We start from the raw sequence: 26,460 nt of genomic DNA, 5'->3' as shown, positions 1-26,460 counted from the left end.
CTCAAGTCAACAGGGACCTCTGAACAGCCAGATTGCTTGGACACTTTTTAAACTATGTTTTACCTCTCTCAGATCTTTGTCACTGGTAATGATTTCCATTTCTTTGAAATGTCCTTCTCCATTGGCTTGCTGACATCTCTTAATTCTTGTACTATAACAGGATTCTTCACTTTCTGATGGCTTCTGAAAAAGTTTGATATCTGTCAAGGTTCTATCATTTACTTTCTACATTCCTTTTATCTTCCCATTATATATATACCTTCTTCCAAAGTGTCTTTCACCACTTATGGTTTGAAACACTACTACCTATTTACCAGTTTTCCCAAATTCTTTCCTTACATCAAATCCATCTCTTAAGCTTCTGATCTTTATATTCAGTTACTTTCTTTATCATATATCTTTACTTAAATGTCTTATAGCCACTTCAGGTCAAAAGATTTAAAACTGAACTAATTATATTCCTGCCTCCCCCTTTTTTTGCCCGCCTCTTCTTCTCCTATTCTGTCCAAGTAAATGTTATTACCGTGTACCAAAAACTTGTGAATCAACTATTTTCTCCCATGTCCCACTTTGTGTAGGCTGGTCAGAATACCCATCATTAAAAAGTCTACAAATAACAAATGCTGGAAAGAGTGTGGAGAAATTGAACCCTCCTACACTGTTGGTGGGAATGTAAGTTGGTGCAGCCACTGTGGAAAACAGTATGGAGTTTCCCTTAACAGTAATTAAAAATAGAATTACTGTATAATCCAGCAGTCCTACTTCTGGTCATATACCTGGACAAAGCTATAATTCAAAAAGAGAGTACCCCTTTGTTCGTAGTGGCACTATTCACAAAAGTCAAAACATGGAAATATCCTGTCCATTCATCAGTAGATGAGTGAATAAAGAAGATGTGATACATATATACAATGTATTACTACTCAGTGATAAAAGAGAACAAAATAATGCCATTTGCAGAAACATGGATGCAACTAGAGATTATAATACTAAGTGAAATAAGTCAGAAAGAGAAAAACATTATATCACTTATATGTGGAATCTAAAATTATGGCACAGATGAACCTATACACAAAACAGAAGCAGACTCACAGATCAAATTTGTGGTTGCCAAGAGGGAGAAGGGGAGGCAAAGAGATGAACTGCAACTTGGAGGTTGGTAAATGTAGACTGTTTCATTTAGAATGGATATACGACAAGGTCTAGTGTATAGCACTGGGAACTGTATCCAGTCTCCTGGGATAAAACATAGTGGGAAAGAATATTTTAAAAAAGAGGTGTGTGTGTGTATGTATAACTCAGTCACTATGCCGTACAGCAGAGATTGGTACAACATTATAAATCAGCTGTATTTGAATTTTTAAAAGTTTGTGTGTTGGACTTTTTAAATTGCAGTATAGATTCACTTTAAAAGCATTTATGAAGAAATTTAGTAAATGGAAGTATATGAAAATGGAACAGCTCCAGTTAAAGGAGGGAAGTGTAGTGTCCTACCCACTTGGCCAGTTTCTTCCCCACCTGCTCAGTAAAGATTGATTGGGATTATTATCCTAAATTGCTTCACTACCCGTTTTATGACCTTGAATGTATCAGTCTCTCAATTATGTAATATAGGGGTTATACACTTTTCTACCTAATTTAACAGCGTGGTTTTAGGATCAAAAGAGGCAGTGAATGCTGTTTTTTAGATTTAAAACTTTATAAAAAGTTTTTATACAAGTTATACGTTCTCACATAGGCCTCTCTTCCAAACACCATTTCTTGGGGGGTTAGGTTTCAACATAAGAATTTGTGGGGTATACAGATAATCAGTCTGTAGCATCTTTTGACTTAAATGTAAAGATGTTTGAAAAGCTTTGACTATATGAATACTTATTGTAACATTATTTTAAATGTTGAAACACTGACAAGTTTTCAGTGTATTGAATGAAATGAACAGCTATGTGACTTGATTAAAGCATACATGGTGATGTGAATGTATAGGCAAAGAGCATGGTATGAGTGACCTGTGCTGACCTATGTTAGTATTAATCTCAAAATATTGGGATTTTTTTTTAGTAAGGAAAAGGATATAGTTTCTTCTCTTTTTAATATTCTTACCTAGAAAAGTATCATCATTTATCTCTCTTTCCTTTACCATTAAGATAATAATTGCTATAATTTGCACATGTTACGTGTACATATTGTCTGTTATATGAGCTTCAGAATTGTAAGCTGTGTGTAGTGTGTTCAGGCAAAGTTCCAGCACTCAGGCTTGACTCTGAGGAAGGAGTAGAACTGCGTAGGAACAGTGAATATTTACAAATACTACCTAAGATTTTGTAAACCCTTGACGTTTTTCCCTTTGTTGCCTGGAGAGAAGGAAATAAAGCTAAGTGATAGATAGATGTCTTTTAGCGTCTTTGTTTTCCTTACCATTTGGGATATTCTTACCAAAGGGTCATTTATTTGTTGAAGGTTAGTTTGTTTGTAATATAGGCTTTGACAGCACAGTATTTGATGAAATTATTTTGAGAGAGCCATTGCCTTCCTATTTGTATTACTTCAGAAGGCCCAAGTAGAACTGCTTGGAAATTACAAAGTAGTACTATTTACAGTTTCATGTAAAGAATTTATTTCTGAATGAATCAAATTATCCATTAATAAAACAGGCCAGAAGGTACAGGCTTGTAAGAAGCACATACAGACTCACAATAATAATACTATACTTTCTTCAATCCCACGGCCCACAAATGTGATGTTCTAACCTTGTAATTCTAAATTAATTTCTCATTGTATGATACTGTACTGTTTGTAGCTTGTGCCTTTTTTCCACCCACTCTCATGGGTTTAAAGTTGTCTCTAATATTAAAATGCTAATTATAATTTTACCAGAACAATTCTCCTTACAAAACTAAATTTAATTTGCTAGTCCTTGAGTTTCTGTAAGAATGACAAGTATTAAATAGTAAGGGAGGGCTAAGTGTAAACATGAACAAAATTGATTGTCACAAAATGATAACTAGTTATATAAGCCAGGTCTTGATCTTACAACTTGTAAACAACACATTAGAAATATAACTAAAAGTTCAAGAATAGTATTAACAATCTTACGGATATGCTATGAAGGGTTAACTATTTTAGAGGCTTTTGTGGGGTTGGTGGTTCATTTTCTTGTGAAATGCTTGTATAATTGGAAGGGTAATCCTCTTTTAAAAAAAAAAAGTGTCTTAAGGTTTATGAGATTTTTTAAAAAATACTTTCTTCAACATAGAAATGAGAATTTATTAAGAGTCATTTGAATTTGTTGTCTTTCAGAAATCGAGCTATAGCAGATTATCTTCGTTCAAATGGCTACGAAGAAGCATATTCAGTTTTTAAAAAGGAAGCTGAATTAGATATGGTATGTTTGACTTTTTACAGTTACTCATGTAGTTGATGAGTAGATTTTATTGAAGTATTAGTAGTTAGCAGTCACCTCAGTTATTTAAAATCTTGTCATTTATTATGGTTTTACTTGGCACTAAACCTGAAATTCACCCACCAACACACACCTTCTTTGTATAATCAGATCATTTTAGTAATGTTTGGGCTTAGAGATTGAATGGTGTGTATGGCTTGAGCTTTTGTATTTGAGCCCTTTTTTCTTTCTTTTTTTTTAAATCTACTTTTTTTTTTTTCTCTCTAGAATGAAGAATTAGATAAGAAATATGCTGGTCTTTTGGAAAAAAAATGGACATCTGTTATTAGATTACAAAAGAAGGTAATGAAATCTTTTTCTAAAATTTAGTTGTATTCAGAGTATTAAATATAAACTTTGAAAGTATCAACATAATAAATTTTTTTTCTGCATTAGCAGTTACGTTTAACCTTAAAAAGGTAAATAAAAATACATTTCTATGCATTATGACATATACAGACCATTGCTGATACATTGCTAACTTAGGCAAACAGGAGTACTGGCTGGATTGAATGTAACATAGCCCTGACTTCAAGGAATTGGTACGGAAGAACGCATGGAATCAATATGATGCTAGGAAAAGAGCACTAAAAGGTGCTCTTAGACATTTCATTTTCTTCTCTGAGCTTTGATCTGTTAAGTGAGGGCAATAAGTAATATTCTGGTCCTAAAATTTGTACTTTGAGTAGGCAAAGTTAGAATTAATAATGTTGTTATAACATGATTTAATCCATAAAAAGCCCTTATTAGGAAAGTGCCTGGCACATAGATGTCAGTAGTGTTAGCTTTTATTATGAATATTCTGATTAACAGGTACAATGTAAACGAAGTTGGGAAAGAATTGACTAAGGGTGGCAGAGTTGGAAGGGATCAAGATAGGTTTCCTACTCTTCCTCAACTTGTATGGAGCACCTTCCAGATTCTTCAAGTTAAGGGGTTCAGACACAATTGTATTGAGTTTTTCTCAATGTGCAGTTTTGTCACCCCACTAAGATTTTAGTGATATGTAATATAGATAATTTTCAGTTAAATCTAACATACGCTTTGTAAATTGCTAAAATTTTATTCTGCATATATGGATGCAAAATAAAGGCAGTTTTAAAAAATACCCAATACACAATTTTTATCAGAATCTATCTGTGTATAACTGCTGTGTGTTCCTTCTTAAGGTTATGGAATTAGAATCAAAGTTAAATGAAGCAAAAGAAGAATTTACGTCGGGTGGACCTCTTGGTCAGAAAAGAGACCCAAAAGAATGGATTCCCCGTCCACCAGAAAAATATGCATTGAGTGGTCATAGGAGTCCAGTCACTCGAGTCATTTTCCATCCTGTGTTCAGTGTTATGGTCTCTGCTTCAGAGGATGCTACAATTAAGGTAGTTTTTCTTTCAAAATTGAAAGATGTACAATAGGATAATTGTTAAAAGCAACTTTAATGTTAATTTGAGAAAATTGGGTGTCATCAATTTAACATTGGACAATAATAGGTCACCTAGTGCTTGGATAACTTGTCTTCTTGAAGACTGGAAGTGTAAGTATTTGCCTTATTTATAAGCAGGAGGAGAAGGGGATGACAGAGGACGAGATGGTTGGATGGCATCACCGACTCAATGGACATGCGTTTTGGTGGATTCCAGGAGTTAATGATGGACAGGGAGGCCTGGTGTGCTGTGGTTCATGGGGTCACAAAGAGTCGGACACGACTGAGCAACTGAACCGAACTGAACTGATAAGCAGAAGTGATAGATGCAAATATAGGATTATAAAACTAGTAATTCAGGGGATAATATATTATGCAAAAGAATTCAATAGAGGACTTTTTTATCACGAAAAAAGTTGTTTCTATAGTTTCCTTTGATTCAGACACGATGTAGTGACAGTTGTATAACCACATACAGAAAGATAAGTAAAACATGGTTTTAAAATTTTAAGTAGGTTTCTCTATCTAAAGATTATTTCAGATTAAGTGCTAGATTTTAACTTTGATTTGTAGAGGTATAGCTAAGAAAATGTGAGTAGATTGCCAAGATTGTTTTCATCATATAGCAACAGTCAGCATATAATGCAGGCATGACTTAAATGTATGTACTTAACCCGTTCTTCAAATTAAACAGGTTGTATGTTTTCCTTTTGTGGTTTCTTTAGTCTCTAAATGAGTGGCTTCCTTCTTCCTGTGGGCTGGTGATCGATGGGGCGTGCTGCCAAGTGATTTGAAGAGAGTCTTATATACATATTTGCATTACATGTTTCTGTAGGCTGAGATGACTACCTCTCCAATGCACTAATATGTTGCTATCTTGCAGATTATGTTGACATGTATTTAATTTATTAACTTCATGATAGTCTTGTCTACTAAAAACTGCACTCCTGTCATGAAGCATGGGGTTAAGATCGGCTTGTCAAATAGATGGAAAGCTCAGTCTTAACCTTTGATTTTGCAGCAGCGGTATAAGAACATAAACAAAACTGCTAAGGTGCCATCTATTGGGTTAACTTTAAAATATTACAAATGGAAGTTTTAGAAGCTTGATATATAACCATAGCACATATCTCAACAACTACTAAAATTCTCTCTTCCATTTAGTCTTTATTTAATGTGTACACATGGCTGTTTTGTTAATGACAAGCATTTGTATATATTTCCTTTTTTGATTAAACTTATTTTAGAAATACTTTTCTTTTTTTCTAATGAAATCATCATTTTTTGTCATTTTTAATGACAGTATTTTAATTGCATCGTTTAAATATCTGAAACTATTTCTGGTTGTCACTTAGAATTAGTTCTTAAATATTAAGAAAAGTAAACAGCAAACAAAACTGAAAAAATACCTTCAATTAGTAAAGCAGAGGATGGATTGATTTAGAGTTCAAACACGTATGATAAACAGTTAACATCTCAATAGAAATGTGATGATAGGACACGAACAGGTAATTCATAGAGGAAGGAAAAATAACCAACATTAGAGTTTTGGCCTCATTACTAATAGTAGAAAATATTAGTCACTCAGTGATGTCCAACTCTTTGCGACCTCATAGATTGTAGCCCTCCAGGCGCCTCTGTCCGTGGAATTCTCAGCAGAACCAACAATAGAGCTTTGGCCTCATTACTAAGAGTAGAAGAAATGTAAATTAAAATACATGTCAAATCTAGCAAGCTGTTTTACTTTTCATTTTTTACTTATTTTTGATTTTGTTTTATTTTGTCTGTGCTGGGTGGTCATTGCTGTGCTGGCTTTTCTTCAGTGGTGGCAGACGGGAGGTGCTCGCCAGTTGCGGGCGTGGTGCGGGCTCCTCGCTGGCGGCTCCTCTTGCTGTGGGCGCAGGCTGCAGCAGTTGCGGCCTGTGTGCTCAGTGGCCGCAGCCCCCAGGCTCGGGAGCACAGGCTAGTCGTGGCACACGGACTTAGTTGGCGCCACAGGCTGTGGCGTCTTCCTGGATCAGGGATCAAACCTGTGTCTCTTGAATTGGCAGGTGGATTCTTGACAACTGAGCCACCAGGGAGGCCCCCAATATTTTACTTTTTAAATGAGAATTCCCAGTTGTGGTAAGAATTGGATGAAGCAGGCATTGTCATTACATTTGATACAGTCTTACAGGAGAACAATTTTAGCAGAATATATGAAGGGCTAAAAAACGTAGTTTTTGACTCAAAATTCTTTTTCAACCATCACTGTCTTACCTAAGTATTGCAGAATGAGGATGGATATTTTTCAACATTCAAAGGTTTTCACTATAACGTTTTCTATAGTAATGAAAAAAATTGCCTTTTGTTTAGAAAATAATAGGAATTACTTCTAAAAGAACATTTGCTATTAAGTTTTTAATGGCATGGAAAAATTCTTATGATAAGACACAAAGGGAAAAACAGTTTAATGACGTATACACAGGCACTGTACTTTTTTAAAAAAGAGCATAGAAAAAATGGAAAAATCATGCCATTGGTAGGATAGTGGATATTTTTATTGCCTTTATATCAGTACATTATAGATTTTTTTTATCATGAGCATTTATTTTATAATCATACAAAAGGTAAATATCCAGTAGAGAAAAAATTGATTATCTTTAATTCCTGACATTTATAAACATTACATTACCATGTTTGCTTACCATTTATGAAGAGACATGGTTCTGGGTATATTTATTAATATTTTAGAGGAAGATGCTTCAGTGTTCTTTAATGAATGCAGGAAACAAAGTTAACTGAAATGGAAGTGAACTTCAAGGTCACACCTACCATCAGAATGTATTCACCTGAACTCTTGGTGTTGAAACAATTAGATATCAAAATGGGTAAAGATAATATTAAAAAAAAAAACCCTGTAGACTGATACAATAACATTCATGAACATAAATGCAAAATCCTTAACAAATTATAAGTAAATTGAATCCAGCAGTTCATAAAAGGGGTAATTAGTATGTCGTAACCAAGTTGGTTTCATCCCAAAATGCAAGATAGGTTCGATATTTAAAAATTAATTGGTGTGATATACCATATCAGTTAAAAAAGCATAATAGGTTCAGGAAAAGCATGATAAAAACTCAAGCTAGGGAGGGAGCTTCCATAGACTGATAAAAGGTAAAGGTATCTGGTAAACCCACAGTGGACAAAATATAAATACTTAATGGTGGAAAGCAGTTCTTCCCCCTTGAGTTCAGGGATCAATGACTACTTAAATCCATGTTTGTATTAGAGTGGCTAGCCAATGCAGTAGAGAAGAAATAAAAGGCGTACAGATTGGAAAGGAAGAAATATTACCTGCAAATGTTACTTGCAGATAACATGATTTTCTGTGTAGAAAATCCCAAGGATTCTTCAGAAATTTGCTAGAACTATGACTGAATTTAAACAGAATGCCAAGATATAAGGTCAATATATAAAAAGTAAGTATTTCTATAAACTAGAATAATTGAAAATTGAAATTCTAAAATGCCATGATAACATCAAAAACCCCTCCAGTATAGTTAAGAATACATTAAAGAAAAAAGAAGAGAAGGAAATGGCACCCCACTCCAGTGTTCTTGCCTGGAGAATCCCAGGGACGGGGGAGCCTGGTGGGCTGCTGTCTATGGGGTCGCACAGAGTCCGACACGACTGAAGCGACTTAGCAGTAGCAGCAAAGAAAAAAAAATACATTAACAAACTGTGAAAAAAGCTAAACATACAGTAATCACTTCAGTGTGGAAGTAGTTGAACATTTAAGTGGTAAAATTTTTATATGTTTATTTTGGGGGGCATACATAAATTTTCTATAAAAGAAATGTTTTTAGAGGATATTTTGTGTGCATTTTTTTTGCATAGTTGTATAATTTTGTGGGTTTTTTTAATCCCTTATATCTGTGTGGCAGTCTCCCTAATATTGGATGTTTAAATTGTTTCTAGATTTCAAAATGCATTTTCTAAGTTTCTTTAAATTGGTTGAAATACACCCTATCGCAGATATATTTTATTATAGTAAGAATGGAATCAGCTGTTTGATTTTAGAGCACGTATGTAATTAGTGTTAATTACAGACTTAAGACTAGCATTTGACCACCAGAATAGAAGTTCAGTGTGTTCTTGAGATGTGTTTATAATAATAATTATTCTTGATAGTTCATTATTTTTATCATCTTAGAAAAATTCTTTAAAAATGTGACTGTGGCTCAGTGCTTTTACATGAAAATGACCATATGCTTCTGTTAATCTGCTATTGAAAGACAGTTACATCTTGTGAAGTCTTTCCTTGGCTTCTTAGATGTCTGAGCTCTGCTTGTCTAGTAGAATTGGGTATTCCTTCATCATTCCCCTAATACTCTACATATAAATTCATGTCAGGCTCCTGAATTTTTTTTTCTACTTTTGGTCCTTATATTTACTTTTTAATTTGTCTGTTGCCTGCTGTCAGGCTGAGACGGGACTCTGATCTGTGGCAGTCACTAGCATGATTAGATATATGGTGGATACTTAATAAATGTGGTTTTAGAGGTTTATTTAATAATCGTTTTTCTCTATAGAGAAAAGATCAATTTATGCTTGAAGATGTGATGATTCTAAGACAGTTATCCTTTGTTACTTGCTCGGTTAGTCAGTATAGCGCCAGACTGGCCTGCCGAGTGCAAATGTGAACTGAGAAAGGAATGATGTGATGCTAACCAATTTTCTGTTCACTTGACAGGTGTGGGATTATGAGACTGGAGATTTTGAACGAACTCTTAAGGGGCATACAGACTCTGTACAGGATATTTCATTCGACCACAGTGGCAAGCTTCTGGCTTCATGTTCTGCAGATATGACCATTAAGCTATGGGATTTTCAGGGCTTTGAATGCATCAGAACCATGCATGGTAAGCGGTAGAGGATAGCATTTGATATTGGTTTCTAACATAGTATTGCAGGGGGGAGAAGGATAATGTTTTCTAACAGTGTGCAGGTTCCCTTCATTCAGTCCTTACTGTGTCAGTGGAGGAGCATATGATATAGATAATCCATGGATAGTCATGGTCATTGAGAGTTGTCTCTGTTGCGAGGTTTTAAGTATCTCTTCGTGCTTGCGTGCTCAGTCGCTTTAGTTGTATCTGAGTCTTTGCGACCCTGTGGACTGGAACCCACCAGGCTTCTCTGTCCATGGGATTCTCCAGGCAAAAATACTGGAATAGGTTGCCATTTCCTTCTCTAGGGGATCTTCCCAACCCAGAGTTTGAATCTGCGTCTCTTGTGTCTTCTGCATGGCAGGTTGGATTCTTTACCACTGAGCCACTTGGGAAGTAGCTCTTAGTGGTTATAAAATACTTATTTTCACAAATATTTTTGGATGAGAAAAACTGCTAGGGCATCTATCCGTTCTTGAGAAAAAGAGAAAATGAAGTTACTGAGGTTGTTTTTTTCTTTCTGTTTTTCATTTTTCTCATTTGGGAAACTGAAGTTAGAGAGTAGATACAGTAAAAGCTGGAACCCAGGTTCCCTTGCTCACTTTTTAATATCCCACATACAGTGTAGTCTCATTGTTATCTTCTCCTTGTCCTAGAGACTTCTTTCTGAAGCAGTTTGGCTTTCTGGAAAGAACATGGGCTTTGAAATCAGATACCTGGATTCCGAGTCCTACTTGTTTACTTACGGCATTAGGAAATTTTAACCTCTTTAACCTGTAAGGTTAATAAAACTTAAGTATTAAATTAAGAATTGAAGCCATAAGGCTTGTGAGGATAAAATGAGATTGTATGCTTGATTCATCTGGTTTAGTACCTGGTACATAGGAGGTGGTCACTAAATAAGGATTTTTGTTTTTTAAAACATGATGAAATATGGATGTTTGGATTTTATATTAACTGTGTTAATAATAAACTATTTTTAAATACATTATCCAGTGATGTTAGCACATGAGAAAGCTATGCAATTACATAGATGGTGTAATTTGAATAGTATGCCCCCCACTCCCCAATTTAAGTGCATTAGGGAAGTTTACCAGTTAAAGGAGTTTTGTTGAATCCTTTTGTAAAATCTGTATTTGTTTTGTTAGGTAGCCTGTGTCTTAATTCTCTGACTTAAAGAGTTCTTTCCAATCATTGTATATTCCTTTAAATGTTGTGATACTTAAGAGAATATTCTGGGGCTTTTTTTTTGCCATAGGATAGCTAACTAGCATTATGAGTAATTTTTTTTTTTTTTTTTTTTTTTTTTTGCTCCTGTGCACATCAACACAAAAAGCTTTCAACCACTAGTTTCTACATAGAGCCAAATGCCCGTTTTTCTTACCATTCTGTTCATCTCTGTAAATCTTATTTCTATGTTATATCTTAGAATAGCAACCATGGAAATTTTTTTTGTTGTTTTGCTTTTTAGTGCTCAAAAACATCCGGTGTATTAATATATTCAAATGCTGATGGTACCGATTACCTGTGATTTTTAACACATTATTGGCTGGGGGGTATTTGCAGAAATGAACACCGTATGGCTTTAATAGGTCTCCAGTTAATAATATGTTAAAACAGTTGTGCAGGTTGAAATGTAAATTGAGCTGGCTACTTATTTTATTGTGAATTGTTTTATTAGTTACTAATTCCTTAACAGTCCATTACGTTTTTGTGTAAATCCAAGTTTCTTATCAAATTTATATGAACTCCATTGTATTTAAAGTAGCTGTGATACTTGAAATCCCGTGATGAAATCTCATGGTAAATTAAGGTTTAATTGCTCTTGGTGATATATTGTTTAATATATTAACTGTGTTTTGTGTTTTAGGCCATGACCACAATGTTTCTTCAGTAGCCATCATGCCCAATGGAGATCATATAGTGTCTGCCTCAAGGGATAAAACTATAAAAATGTGGGAAGTGCAAACTGGGTAAGTAGATTTAGTCGAAAAGGCATCAGCTTAAAGAAATAATATTCAACAAAAAATCCAAAACTATGTTCTGACTGTTCTCGTAAATTTGGCTGTAACCCAGAATGATTACCATGACAGTTACATTTTAAAACTTAAGTTTTAATCTTTAAATGTCTACCCAAAAGGAACAGAGAAATTATGGAAGAAACTCTATATCCTTGAGAGCCATTTTCTATGTAATGGCTTATTTTCTCTGTGGTCTTCTTTTAGGTGATCTCTCTGAGTTGAATTAAAATGTAAATAACATTTGTGCAGGTATGCCCCATTAGGCTTAATTTGGTTGTGCTTAGAATTACATGACTGTTATAATAAAACCTTAACCTACTGGTTTTGTCCAGATTAGTAAAGAGCATGCCTTTTTCCCAACATGGCTAGAAATATTTTTGTTAGGTTTACTGTGTGTGCTTAGTTAAAAGATTATATTTCTCTCTATTTTTTTCCTTCTAGATTTTGATTTGGTTAGCTCTTTAATGATATTTCCATCAGCTTATTTTAACTGATGTTTGACTTTCCAGCCTGTCTCCCTCTTTTATTAACCAGGAATGTACGTGTATTCTGTTGACTTGCATATGATGCCAGTTCTCTTCGTTCCAGTGCATAGCTAGTTTTGTATTGCTTCTGGGAAGGGCCCCAGTGAGTGCCGTTCACAGTGTAAATTATTATGTATTTTTACAGCTACTGTGTGAAGACATTCACAGGACACAGAGAATGGGTACGTATGGTGCGGCCAAATCAAGACGGCACTCTGATAGCCAGCTGTTCCAATGACCAGACTGTGCGTGTGTGGGTCGTAGCAACAAAGGAATGCAAGGCTGAGCTTCGAGAACATGAGCATGTGGTAGAATGCATTTCCTGGGCTCCTGAAAGCTCATATTCTTCCATCTCTGAAGCAACAGGATCTGAGGTACTATATGATTTGTGTTATTTCATGATTTTGTGGCTGTTATTATTTGAGAACCTTAAATGACCTTCCCCGAATCTGTTTCATGCCATTAATGCGTTATAAAATCTGCATCCAGAATTCTGAGTCTTGAAATTCTTTCCAGCTTGCAGATAGATGTGTTTATATTTTTTAACCAGTGGTTATTGTTGCTGTCAGTTGACCCTTGATGTGTGCTAGGGTTAGGGTAAGTGAAGTGGTCATTTAAGTTAATCAGAAATTAATTATAATTGTCCCTGTTTTAAGAGTATAGCAATACAAAACAAAACTTATGGGAGAAGTTCAAGTTATCTTCTAGGAGAATAGATTTTCTCAGGACTTCAGTGGTGTGGTCCAGTGGTTAAAAGACGCAGCTTCCTGATCAGGGAACTGAGATCCCACATGCCATGTGGCATGGCCAAAAAATAAAAACAAGAATAGCATTTGTTTTAAATGAAGAATATTTCATATGGAGGCCTCTGATATTCTTGATCATTTGTGCTCCTCATGATTTCATTCTTTGTAATTAATACTTTTAAAATTACAGAATAATTATTTCTGTAAATATTGTTGTATGAGCCAAAATTCTTTTTTATAGCCATGTTCCTATTGTGGGGTGTTTTTTTTTTTTTTTTTTTTTTTAAATAAATGAAAACTCTCTCACCCTCACCTACCCTCACCAATTATTTTTCAAAATGAAGCTTTTTTGGTAACCTCTTCCTAGTTGGCTGGCTAGTTGCATTTTCAGGTTTGTTGTGTTTTTTTTCACTGCCACCTGGTGGTGGTTACTTACCACGTCATAGATCCATTGTGGCTGGGGTAGGAACAGTCGTATCCAACTCTGTGTGACCTTGGATGAGTAAGTCCTGGATACCTAATGTACAGCATGGTGACTGTAGTTAACAGTACCGTACTGTATACTTGGAATTTGCTGAGAGGGTACATAACACACACAAATGTGGTAATGTGAGGTGATGATTGTGTTAATTGGCTTAATTGTAGTAATCATTTGTATACATAGCTCAGAACATAAGTGGTATGCCTAAAATACATATCGTTTTTATTTGTCAAAAAATGCGTTTTTACAAAATTAGAAATACAGATCATTGTTGGGTAGTTGTCATTTAAGTCACTAACTTCTTGCCCAGGAAATTTCATTTTTATATGTTTTCTGTAGACTAAAAAAAGTGGCAAACCTGGGCCATTCTTACTGTCCGGATCCAGGGACAAGACTATCAAGATGTGGGATGTCAGTACTGGCATGTGCCTTATGACCCTGGTGAGTTTGCATAATTTCACTGCTGCTTTCGCATTTTTACTCTGCATATCTTTTAGGGTCAGATGCCTTGTGATTTCCTAGTAAATCTGAATTATTTGAAGTTCTAAAATAAAACTTCTTTATAAAGATACTTTTTGGTTAAGAGCATGGTTACAGTGATATGGAGGTTATTTCTATAGACTATTACATTATACAGTGGATCTGCAAAGCCAGTCAGTGCTAGGAGGGAGATTCTAGCCATTGTATCTCTAAAATTATGTACTATCTCCTATGAAATATGTGAAAAACAAATTTACAGACTCATTTATATTTTTTGAAACTGTGCTTTTTGATCTCATTATATTTACTTTTAATGAATCCTTTTAACTTACTATCTATTCTCATGTTCCAGTTTTATTTGGTTATTTTAAGCATTCAGAAATGAACAGTATTAGCTCTATGACTTGGAAATCTGTATTTCATTTAGGAGCCTATTTCATCTAGATTTTAGTATGAAGATATATAAATTATAAGAAGATATTATGGACTTTCTTGTTTGCCTTCAGGAGTTCTAAGGGGGGCCCATGGACATTAATCCAGTGGCAGCTTTTATAATTTGGCATGCATGTTTGTTTAGAGGTTCTTCAGGTGTTAATCATATCTTGAAGCGACTGTCTGTCTATGGGATATGGTAGACACGTATGGAAGTATCATCAGGAACTGATTGGCATTCTTAGAATGCTAGATTTCTAATAAAAAAAATAGATACGTAGTATATTTTAAAAAGAAGAAGAACTGATTTAAAAATTAAACTTTCCTCCTAGTATTCTGAGCTGAGTTCAAATATACTATCTTGCTGTTTGAAAACATGATCTACATTTAAAAATCAGAAAGCATGTGCTGTCTTCTTCTGGAACAACACAGGTCACCATTAATTTCCCTGGAGGTTTCTGCCTCCTGTTTTTCAACTGAAAGAGGATTCTTTTTTTCTGCTTTATTTTGGTGTGGCTCCAAGAAACGTGGTTTGACTTGTATTGAATCTTCTGCAACTCTAGTGATTGGTGGGTGGCTTTTAGAGATCACTGTAATATAACAAAGTGTTTTAAATAAGAGCAAAGAAGGAAAAGTAAACCAAGGCCAAAGATGTATCACCTTGGTCATCATCTTTTTTTTTTTTTAAACTGTTAGCTCTTTTGGGGGGTTCTTTTACAAAAGCAGTATAGTTTATTTACATTGTAGAAAATTTGAGAAGTAAACAGAAAAAGGAAAGAAAAAAGAAGAAAATCACCCTCAGATCACTTTACCATACCTGCTAATAACTACCAACTATATTAGAGTAGAGCTGTCCATTAGAACTGTGTGTGTTGATGTTCTGAGTCTGCACTGTCCAGCAATGGTAGCAACTAGCTGCTAACAGTTATTGAGCATTTGAAATGTGGCTAGTGAGACTGAAAAACTGAATTGTTTAATTTAATGCTAGTTTATATTTAAATAGCCATACATGGTTAATGGCTATCCTATTGGACTGGACTATTGTACACTCTTTTCTTAAATTACTATGAGGATGCATTTGGTAGTTTTTTTAAAAACGTGAACATGGTATACTATACATACTGCTTTGCAGTAGACTTTTAACTTAGAAGGTATGTGGCATTTGCTCATGTCGTTAGATATACTCAGTACATACAGTGCTTTGTTGAACATCTTGGTTAACTAATTAGTCACCTTACACATTCTTAATTATTTCTTAGGATAAATTGTAAGAAATGGAACTGCTTGCTGGACAAGGGATATAGGTAGATGAATGGATGAATAAAGATATGCAGTAAATACCTACATATCCTTCATCTAGAGTTGCCAGTTGTCAACATTTTCTTTTCTCCACATGTGTATTGTAGATTTTGCTGTATAGTTTGAAAGTTACCTGTAGACACCATGACACTTGACCCCAAATATTTTAACGTGTATTTCCTAAAGGGTATTTTATAAAACCTTAATAAAGTTGTCACACTGAAGAAATTTAATACATTATATATTTAAATTTTCTCTAGTTACCCTAGTAGTGTCCTTTATAACTATTTTAGCCACTATCCAGGAGCTAGTTAAGTATTATATGTGTTGCATTTACTGGTCATATCTTGTTAGTTTCCAGGTTCCTTTAATCTAGAAGGATTCTCTAGACTTTTTCCCCCTTTTGCCCTTTTGGCATTGACGTTTCTAGTGCATGTAGTTTCAATCCACTTTGAGTAATGCCTTAACTATTTTCATAGATGCTGTTTAAACTATTTATCCCTTTATTAAGTCGTACACCTTTTTGTTTTTAAGGTGGGTCATGATAACTGGGTACGTGGAGTTCTGTTCCATTCTGGGGGGAAGTTTATTTTGAGTTGCGCTGATGACAAGACCCTGCGTGTGTGGGATTACAAGAACAAGCGATGCATGAAGACCCTCAATGCGCATGAACACTTTGTTACCTCCTTGGGTATGTATGAGTTACGTGGTTTCTGAGCAGTTAGGTTTTGGAGTGCCAGACCTAACAGTTTAATCTGACCCTATGGATGTTTCCAGGTAAGAAACGAAGATGGGCTTTCAGGGCAGAGTAGAGAAGACAGGTTAAAAAACCTTATGGATTCCTACTGTTTGTTTGAAATTCTCCTTTCCTTAACTCTCTCCATCATCAGCCTTATAATAAAACAGTTACTTTCTCCATTGCACAACATTGGTTTTGGAAACTAGAATTATGAAGAGGATGCTTGTTGACCACTCTGATGGGTAATTTTTCTTCCCTCCTAGTTTGTAAATTTCTCAAAGGAAATGTTAACCTTTTCCCTCTGGCACGTATGTACTACCATGTACCGGGAACTCAGAGAATTGTATTTACACTTAATAAACATCCTCAATATCATCCGGACCTGAATTTAGAATTTAAGATAGTAAATATAATATATTAGAGTATTATGGATCTAATAGTGATGATGGAGCAGTAGAATAGGGGTAATGTTTAAACCTTACAGAATTGTTGGGAGGATTAAACATGAATATAAAGCATTAGTACTAAGCCTTGAGCATAGTAAGTGTTCAGTAAATGGCTACGTTGAGGCTGTCCCTGCTGTTAGAATTCAGTGTTTATTCAACCTCAGTTGGAAAGAGGATAGTGGAGGGGGGGTATTTTTTTTTTAGAGAGATTTAATATAAGATTTCATTGTTTCAGTTTCCCTTACCTAGTTGGTAAGCTTGTGATACAGCTGCTTGGGGTGGATGTGTGGCTGAATAGAGGAAAAAATGGGTATTCCTCTCATTTGAACGTGTTATTTTGTGCCTTATTAAACATTGTTTGTGGCTCAGTCTGATTTTAAAGTGAGCCTTTTCTTTTTTTTTTTTCAGATTTCCATAAGACGGCCCCATATGTGGTTACTGGCAGTGTAGATCAAACAGTAAAGGTGTGGGAGTGTCGTTGATTGAGTCTCATTTGGCCCCTCCTCCCTTTTTTCCTCTGGATGCACTCTGATGATACCATGGTTACCCCATCGAGCTCTGTTTAAATAAATATTGTCCTTTCATGTAAATTATTCTGGATGTAGATTGAGCTTATTAAATGTTACACACAAAGTATTCATGCATGGTGAATCCAAATTGTATACTGTAAATTTACATACGTTGTCTAGAAGTACCATAGGGTTTAAAAACCTGGGCTGGCATTGGTCACACCAGGCCTAAGAAGGCAGAAGTTGAATAAATTGAACTAGGGCACTAAACTGAATAGTTGACAGTGTCATTTTATGTTGGATTATTGATTCCTGTTTTTCTTTCTGCTGTCTGTTGGTGCCTGGCTTGATGGCCTCATTTGGGGGAAAGTGGTGGTTATTAGGGCTTTTTCTGAAATGTGTATCTATGTAACATCACTTAAGTGTGCTTAATAAATCTTCTTTAAGGATGTTAGATAATAAGGCTACAATTCAAAATCTTCTGAACCATCTATGTAATTAATGGGGATTACATATTGGAATTTTTGTCATGACACATTTGCCAAATCAATGGGATACATTTGTTTTGGCAGCCTATCAAGCAAAGGCTAGTGGTATCTTTATGTAAGAAAATGACTGTAAATCTGAAATAAGAAAAATCTCAGCAACTAATAACAAATCATTTATTTCATTTGGGTCTTACTGCTTTGTAAACAGGTTAAAAAAACACTGTAATACTCTAAGCTTCTCTTTTCCACACTAGACACACTTCTAGTTGTATTCTCCATACTATTAGACTGTATAGTGATGTGATTCCCAAGTAGATTTTAATCTTCCCATTGAGTGTGTCATGGTACAAATCACTATTTGTTTTTGATGTTTTTTAGGGATGTGCAATGTGCATAACATAATGACAAAGAAATTTTGAAAAGGTTATGTTTGCCCATTTTAAGGGAGTGGGAGAAATAACAGCAGTTTGTTCTTCAACATGAATCTGATATCGATTTGAACTGTGTTTTACAAGTTTATTAAAAAAGACAGGGTTTAATGGAGCGTGCATAAAAATGTACTGTGTTTTCACCTTTTGTTTATATATAAATGTTTATGAGTATATAGGCCTATCTATAAGTGGATAAGTCTGTATATGTATATATATCACACACACATACAACCTCCATGTCCTTGGGTCCTGGGTTTTTGAAGAAGTGCTAAAACATATAAATAGAATAAATCTTGCTGTGGAAATACCATGCTTTAGAACAAATCCTTTTTGATCCTAACGCTTCTGAAAACTAGGTCTGACTCTGTGGGAATTTTTCCCAGCTAAAGAAAATCACTTCCGTTATCACCCCCACCCCCAATTTGGCTGTTGAGCATTTTACACATCCCTGATATGTTGTATATTGTGATCCAAAGTTACTACAAGTAGGTTTAAGAGAATTTTTATCTGTGACTTTGGAAACAATATTCCATTGCAAATTAATAAATAATCCCACTGCTTAGCTAACCAACATTTTTTTTTTAAGAAGGTCATTTGAAAAGTTAACAGAACAATGAAATAACAAAGTTTAACAAAGAAATTTATCTTGGATTGCATTTATCCATTTGTGTAATACATGATTTTTTTATATTCTTTTTAGTATTCAGTGGAAATTTTGTTCCTGAAAAAGACAAAGGGTTAGAATTAATGTGCTGTAGATACACACACAGAGAATAGGCCATATATTTACTAGAAGCAGCTTTATGTCTAGCTTGTGTCTTTTTGTTTGTTGGCTTGTTTGTTTTTAATAATTCCTGAGAGATGTCTCTGGAAGGAAAAGTGTTTTGAAAACTAATGACTATTTTTGAGGACAAAAATGACAACTTAAGCTAATTTCTTAAATACAGTAGGATAACTTTCAGGACAATATTGCCTCACAACCCTGCTCACATTGAGAAGTCTTTTTTTTGTTTCCCCTTAGCTGTTCTGACTGGATTTTTCTACAGAAGCTATGGAAGATTATCTTTGTTCTCGTTTGCTGCTATTTCCTGTCCTACTTTAAGAAATATAAATACATAGAAATGGTGCATCTTTAACATTTGTTTGTACATGTATAAATGTCTTGTATTTTAATTCGTTTTTAGCATGTAGCAACACGAATTGTTCAAGGGTAAGCCACAACATCTAAAAATCACTCCTAGATACGAACAATAAAGGAAAAAAAAAAGGTACCGATTTAGGAGGAAACAAAGCCGCTGTCGCTGGGTTTTCTGTGCAGCCTGCAGTGACTTCCGACACACGAGGAGAAACCGTCACTGTAAACCAAGTCATCCTTGTTGGGAGAGCGCCACAGCCTGCCGCTTAGTTGAGTTAACAGACATCCTCCACTTCCGAAGCAGCGAACGTCGAATCTCAGGGATGGTCCTCAACTGGATCCAAGTGTAACGAGCCCTGTTTGAATAATGAGGGAGGGGGAGAGTGATCCATCCACAATCCGGAAGCAGATTTGCAGAGGTTTCCTGCACTGTTGTTTGACACTGCCCTGTTGATGCCCTTTCTTCCTGTTTCCTGTGTTTTCTCTGTCTGCTGTCTAACCCTGTGCCTTGCCTGGGATAAGTACAATGATGAGGTTACTGGTTTGGATTGTAAGTAGAGGAATTTATTAATTGGTTTAGAGGTTCACTGCTGCTTTGTCACTTTCTCAATCAAATTGGCCACTTATTTAAGAAATAAAAAGCTGGTAGAACTGCATCCTCCAATGATGATTGACCTTTTGTGTGTGTGAAAAACAGACATTCCAGTGCCACCCTGACATAACGTGCCCAAGACGTGCCGGCCGCACCCCTGACCGTGCGAGCCACAGAAGCTGGTTTTAGACATGGCTTGGAGAATAGTTGCTTTTTGACATGGCATCTTGCACTTTAGTAGGAGACTGAGACTGGCCTGTTTTGTCCATTGTGGTGTGACCAGTTGTGTGCCCAGAGCACTGCCGTAGAACTCACTAGTGTTAGCACGCCGTCCTGGCGGAGGGCGCTCGCTGTAGTCTCCGGAAGCTTCGGCTCTAGGTCACCAGGCCCAGTCTCCTTACTGTCAGTGCCCTGCTCTCCTGTTTGCCTCTTTCTGTTTCTATGTGAACTTCCAGATAATATCACTCGTTAAATAGTTTTTTTTTTAATTTATTTAAAGAAAAACTATTTAGAAGAATATTTCGTTTTGTTGACAGTGGTGGCTTGATAATCCTTAAGCAACTGAAAATAAAATTGTCAAAGGAAACGGCACTGAAAAAGATAGTTTATTCTCTGTCCAGCTGTATATAAGTCCAGTGTGTTAACTAATCTAGATGATGCAAAGAAGAATCACCTGGTAAGAGAAGCAACATGTACAAAATCGGTGAGAAAGGTTTCAGTTTTTTCCAGTGGGGTGGGGGGAGGGCAAGCTGGATTTACAAGTCACGACTGGACTGAACTGGCCTTTTAATCTTTCCACTCTATCATGTAAGTAGCTGCTTTCTTGTCCTGCCTATCCTTCAGGCGTCCCTAAAGCTCACTCTGAAGATGGTAGAAACAAACACACAATCTTCGAGTTTAGAAGTTGATCCTGACACTGACATGAAGGCGAACGTTGATTTCATGCGAACGAACAGTTACAGAGGTGGTGATTGGAGAAAACCGTTCCCCAGATTGTAAGAGTTAACTGAAGATATTGACACAATTAAAAAGAAAATCAGTAAAGGAATGTATATAATATTGCTCTTGTGTTTTACAGTAAGATTTGTTGCTCTCAGACTGTGTAAAACAAGATTTATTCATGTTTTCTGCATATTAAAAAATCTTATTGTACCAATTGGTAAACTATTAAATGCCTATAAAACTAGATGTGATTTTTATTTTTCCGGTGTTTTTGTGCACAGATTACAAACCTTTTAAATTGAGTCCCAATAGGAAGCAGGGTTGTGTTCAGCACCAGTCATAGGGAGGGTAAGCAGCAAGTTGCGGGCAGGGCAGCAGGCCTTGCCTTAGGACAGGCAGCGCCTTTGCTGTGTGCTTCCGTCACCGGTCGGTGGGAGGGAGCTAGGAGTACCGCTGCAGCGGCTCTCGCAGCCCCCTGGCTCGAGCAGTTTCCTGAGGCTCTGCTCTTCCTCCAGCAGCTATCTCTGATAGTGGCTACAGCTGAGGCCAGGAAGGACCTTTTAAAACCCCCTTGCAAGGATTTGGTCCTGGAGCGGCGGTCAGGGCCCCCGCGGAGAAGTGACTCGACTGCCTTTTGTCCTGCTAATGAGTGAGCCTTTTTATTCTGCCCAGTGGTCTTGGATTCTTGGAGATAGTTAAATGCTCTTTGTGACCCCGTGGACTGAAGCACACCAGGCTTCCCTGTCCTTCACCATCTCCTGGAGTTTGTTCAAACTCCTGTCCATTGAGTGGGTGATGCCATCCAACCATTTAATCCTCTGTCACCCCCTTCTGCCCTCAATCTTTCCCAGCATGAGGGTCTATTCTAATACTGTTTTAAGTTTGGTCAAAATGTACCAAGAATCCCCACCCTTTTCCCCAGATGCCCCATGGCTTTCTTTGTGCTGTCTTTTCATCCCTGTGCTACTGCCCAGCTAGCACCCATATCGTCTTTTGGGCACCTGTGAGGTCTCAGCAAAGGACAAGTTGGTGATGTACTGGCTTACAGCCCAGCTGTCATCCTGCCTGTTAGAAAAGTGGCCTCTCTACCCCCGCGCCTCCAAATGAGAGGCTGGGCCAAGAGCACCAAGAACTTTGCTTGAAGATAAGAGTTTCCTGGGTTTTGCAGCTTTTCCATTTCCTCACAGAGCTCTTTTCCCCTAGTCTGAGATTCAGATGATGAGCCTGACCACATTCCCTCAGGGTGGACTTCCAGCTTGAGTGGCACTATGCTGAAGGGCACTTAGCTGTTCAAAACCTACTGGTTTGTCACACACCAAGCTTAACAAGACTGATGGTTGTGTGTGTTCCTGATGTAGGATGAGGTCAGGAAGACTTGCTGGAGAACTGGTGCTGTATCCTGGGTGTGGCAGCTCTGTCCCTCTTAGTCTGGTGAACCTTGTCTCTCGAGTAGACGGGCAGTTCTCCACTGCTGAGGAAAGTGACTGCGCTCCTCATTCCAGTGTCACCTGGGACCTCATCAAAAATGCAAGTTCTCAGGCTCCAGCTTAGACCTACTATATCCGACACTACCCATGCTTCATCGCTTCAGTCGTGTGACTGTGACCCTCTAGACAGGTGTGGGGTGTGTGTGTGTGGTGGGGTGTGTGTGTGTGTGGTGGGGTGTGTGTGTGTGTGGTGGGGTGTGTGTGTGGCGGGGGTGTGTGTGGGGGGGTGTGTGCTCAGTTGTGTCCAACTCTTGGCAACCCCATGGACTGTATAGCCCGCCAGGCTCCTCTGTCCATGGGATTTTCCAAGCAAGAATAATGGAGTGGGCTGCCATATCCTTCTCCAGGGGATCTTCCCAATCCAGGGATTGAACGTGTGTCTCTTGCACCTCCTGCATTGGCAGGCAGATTTTTTACCACTGTGCCACCTGGGAAGCCAACGGACAGGTGAGATCCAGCAAATCTATTGTAACAAACCATCCAGATGATTCTGATTCTGATAAGTTTGAGAACCCCTGACCTAAATGGCTGAACTAAGTTTTCATTGAAGAAAACATTTAGATAAGTCACTGGTCCATGGGCCCTCCAGCTGGGGTTTGAACTCAGACCTCTTTTTCACTGACAGTTTGACACATGGGTTTGTTCCTTTGTATTTTTTTTCTTCCCATTCCCATCTCCAGTTTATTATTTCTTATGTAAACACATGGGATAGTTAACATTCAGGGGAAAAGGGCAAGGATTTTCTCTTACACCAAAGTAAAGAACTGCCTTTCCAAGATCTTTTATACATAAATCCAGTAAATGAAGGGGCTGAATGGAAACACTTCATTTTTTCCTCACCATATCAGAAACAACTAAAAGTGAATTCTTGACTGAATAAGTTCAACACTTTGCCATACATTTAAAGACTGCATTTTCCTGAAACTGTTTAGACACATCATGCAGCCACTCAGAGGAATATTTTGAGATCACTCTTACTAAAAATAAAAACCATCACTTTCTCAAAACACTTTGTCATCACCCCACTTGGTCACCAGTCCTCTGAAGTGACGATACCCAAAATTTGAATGCCTGTCAGGTGTCAACACGTCTCAACACACCCTCTTCCTCACATAGACCCCCCCTGCTGGTGGATATTAGCACATTTTTACCTACAAGAAAACAGGATGACTTAGGGTGAGGCCATACACGTGCCAAGGGTATGGAGCTAATTAGTGAACTAGGACTTGAACCCAAATGCACTAGCTCTTTGCCTTAACCGGTTCTGCTTATATTAAGCATAAGCATCTAAGTGCAAGGAGGGCCTTCTGACATCTTTCAAACAAACATTCTTTAACCTACTTTTAGTAATACAGGAAAGACCCTCATCCCACCCACCCCTGAGGCCCTCTGTCTCCATACAGCCAACTCCACTGTGGAGTGACCATTAGGAATGGGGAATGGGTAAGAACTCGCCCACGCTGGCAACACAGAAAGGCTCCTCAGTCATTCTACCCGAAAGGACTATTCTTGGGGTAATTGCGCCCTGAATGGCCTGCATCTCAGTGAGTTCTTTAATCAATGGATTTGCCTGTTTAATGCAGTTGTTTGTTTCCATTTGAGGAGGCCCCCTGGTCCTCTATAAGGTATCCTGATCATGCATGCCTTGTTTGATTGGTAGTGTTGACACTGGAAGTAGGGACCAGAAAATACTCAGGCCACATCAGGATACCTTATTCTTACCTTTAGGATATGTAGGAATTACTCAACTAAGTCTACCAGTTCTCACAATATTCATTTAAAATGAACATGATGCCACTGACGGGGGCTTAGTTTTCAAAATTTACAAACAGTTCATACAACTCAATTACATAAAAACCGAACAACCCAATCAAAACAGGGGCATAAGAACTAAACAGACATTTTCCCACATACAGATGGCCAACAAGCATATGAAAAGATACTCAACAAAGCTACTAGAAATGCAAATCAAAAAATCACACCGGTCAAAAGGCTATCATTAAAAAGATTACCAGGACTTACTGGCGGTACAATGGTTAAGAATCCACCTTGGAACACAGGATGCTGGTTCGATCCCTAGAAGAGGAACTAATAGCCCACATACCACTAAGCCACAACTAGGTCTGTGTGCCGCAATGAAAGATCCCATGTGACATAGTGAAGATCCTGTGCACTGCAACTAAGACCTGATACAGCCAAGTAAATAAAAAAATTAAAATAATAAATGTTGGAGAGGGCGTGGAGAAAAGGAAAAAAACCCATACTATTAGTGGGAATGTAAATTGGTGCAGCTAGTATGGAAAACAGCAGGGTGGTTCCTTAAAAAGGTAAAACAGTTGCCACATAATCCAGCAAATACCATGTATCTCTTTCGTGTGGAATCTAAAATACAACACAAATGAACTTATTTACAAAACAGAAACTGACTCAGACACAGAAAACAAAGGTTGCCAAAGGGAAAGGGGGGTGGGAGAGGAATAAATCAAGAGCTTGGGATCAGCAGATACAAACTACCATAAATAAAATACATAAACAACAAGGTCCTATTGGCATCTTCTCGACCCAGCAATGGAACCCAGGTATCCTGCATTGCCAGCAGATTCAGAGCCACCAGGGAAGCCCCCATTGTGTAGCACAGGGAACTATATATTTGATATCCTTAATAAACCCTAGGGGAAAAGAATTTGAAAAATAATACATAGATTTATCTATGCATAAGTCACTTTGTTGTACACCAGATAGACAACATTGTATTAATAAATCAACTACTTCAATTGAAAACAAACAGGACTTCCTGGTGATCTAGTGGTTAAGACGCCACCCGTCCTCTGTAGGAAGCACGGGTTTGATCCCTGCGGGAGTTCTTCATGTAGCCTGGTGTGGCCAAAAATAACTGAGTTTGGAGGGCAGGAATGAGTGGAGGCAGATGATAGAACTTAATAACAATTCTTTTAAAACTATTTTTTAAGTTGCAAAAGTTAACACCATGTTAAAAGAAATGCAACCAGGGAAGGAAAGGAGAGCAGAAAGTGCAAGGCCACCCTGGGGGCCACGAGGAGGCGCAGGTGGGCGTGGCTCAAACACCTTCAACCTCACCTCCATGAACGGACCTGCATGCCAGTTCTAACGCTTCCTGGATGCCACTGTTCACCCTTGTGTAACACATCGAACTCTATCAACCAATAGGAGAAAGCGTAGATTTCACATCTCTCTGTCTTTTATAAAACAGCCCCTTGTCATTCGGGTTGTCAGAAGGCACTGGCCATTGCTAATAAGCTTAAGGGATCAACCATGAAAAATGGGCTTCTCAGGTGACTGGACAACGGTAATTAAACCTGATCCCTTCTCAGCTTTTACAAGGTGATGCCCCCACGTTCACCTGCTGTGAGACATGTGACTCGTGTTCACAGGATAAAGCCTACAAGAAGGGGTGCATGTTCAGAACACAACCGGGAGACTGTAAAGGGGTGGGAAGCGGGCGGGAGGGAGCATCACTAAGCAGTGCTTAGGAGGAAATCTCATGGATGTCAGGGACGTTTCTTCTAGTTGGCTCAAGAAAACTAACAGACATCAGGACTGGAATTTTTGTTTCCATAATGTCACACACAAAGCACTCTCCAAGTATTCAAAGAGGCATTTGAGTTCCGCACGAGGCTGCGCGCCTGTCTGCTCAGAACTACGGCTGTAGACACTTCTCCCCACAACCCTTCCCTCCTCTTCACAGGTCCTGCCCCTCAAGCCCACCTAGGTGGGCTCTGCTTCCCCCAGGACATTAGATCTCAAGGGCCTACATAGGATGGCAAACTTGAGACATCCCTCTACTCCAGTCCTCTGGGGCAGGGGGGCGGGGTTTGCACCCAGTCCTCCTGACAAGCACAGGGACAAGGGCGATGCCCAGTTACGTGTGCAACAGCCTATCAG

The 26,460-nt window shown here is 37.6% G+C and overlaps 2 protein-coding genes across 5 annotated transcripts in view; one reads left to right on the top strand and one right to left on the bottom strand.

The window, feature by feature from the left end:
* The window catches only part of PAFAH1B1 (platelet activating factor acetylhydrolase 1b regulatory subunit 1), a 68,493-nt gene extending 47,198 nt beyond the window's left edge, over positions 1-21,295 (top strand). For all 4 annotated transcript variants that reach the window (XM_055576910.1, XM_055576911.1, XM_055576912.1 and 1 more), the window contains 9 exons: positions 3,298-3,382; positions 3,668-3,742; positions 4,609-4,815; positions 9,595-9,763; positions 11,658-11,760; positions 12,478-12,706; positions 13,899-14,000; positions 16,305-16,461; positions 17,364-21,295. In XM_055576910.1, the coding sequence (XP_055432885.1) occupies positions 3,298-3,382; positions 3,668-3,742; positions 4,609-4,815; positions 9,595-9,763; positions 11,658-11,760; positions 12,478-12,706; positions 13,899-14,000; positions 16,305-16,461; positions 17,364-17,437 (1,201 nt within the window). In that variant the 3' untranslated portion in view covers positions 17,438-21,295. The remainder of the gene's footprint in view (positions 1-3,297; positions 3,383-3,667; positions 3,743-4,608; positions 4,816-9,594; positions 9,764-11,657; positions 11,761-12,477; positions 12,707-13,898; positions 14,001-16,304; positions 16,462-17,363) is intronic.
* CLUH (clustered mitochondria homolog) overlaps positions 19,739-26,460 on the bottom strand; it is a 28,156-nt gene continuing 21,434 nt past the window's right edge. The window contains exon 26 of the mRNA XM_055576906.1: positions 19,739-19,874. Coding sequence (XP_055432881.1) covers positions 19,751-19,874 — 124 coding nt within the window. The 3' untranslated portion in view covers positions 19,739-19,750. The remainder of the gene's footprint in view (positions 19,875-26,460) is intronic.

The sequence above is a fragment of the Bubalus kerabau genome, chromosome 4, assembly GCF_029407905.1.
Source record: "Bubalus kerabau isolate K-KA32 ecotype Philippines breed swamp buffalo chromosome 4, PCC_UOA_SB_1v2, whole genome shotgun sequence".
Lineage (NCBI taxonomy): Eukaryota > Metazoa > Chordata > Mammalia > Artiodactyla > Bovidae > Bubalus > Bubalus kerabau.
This window is presented reverse-complemented; position numbering and strand designations above follow the sequence as displayed.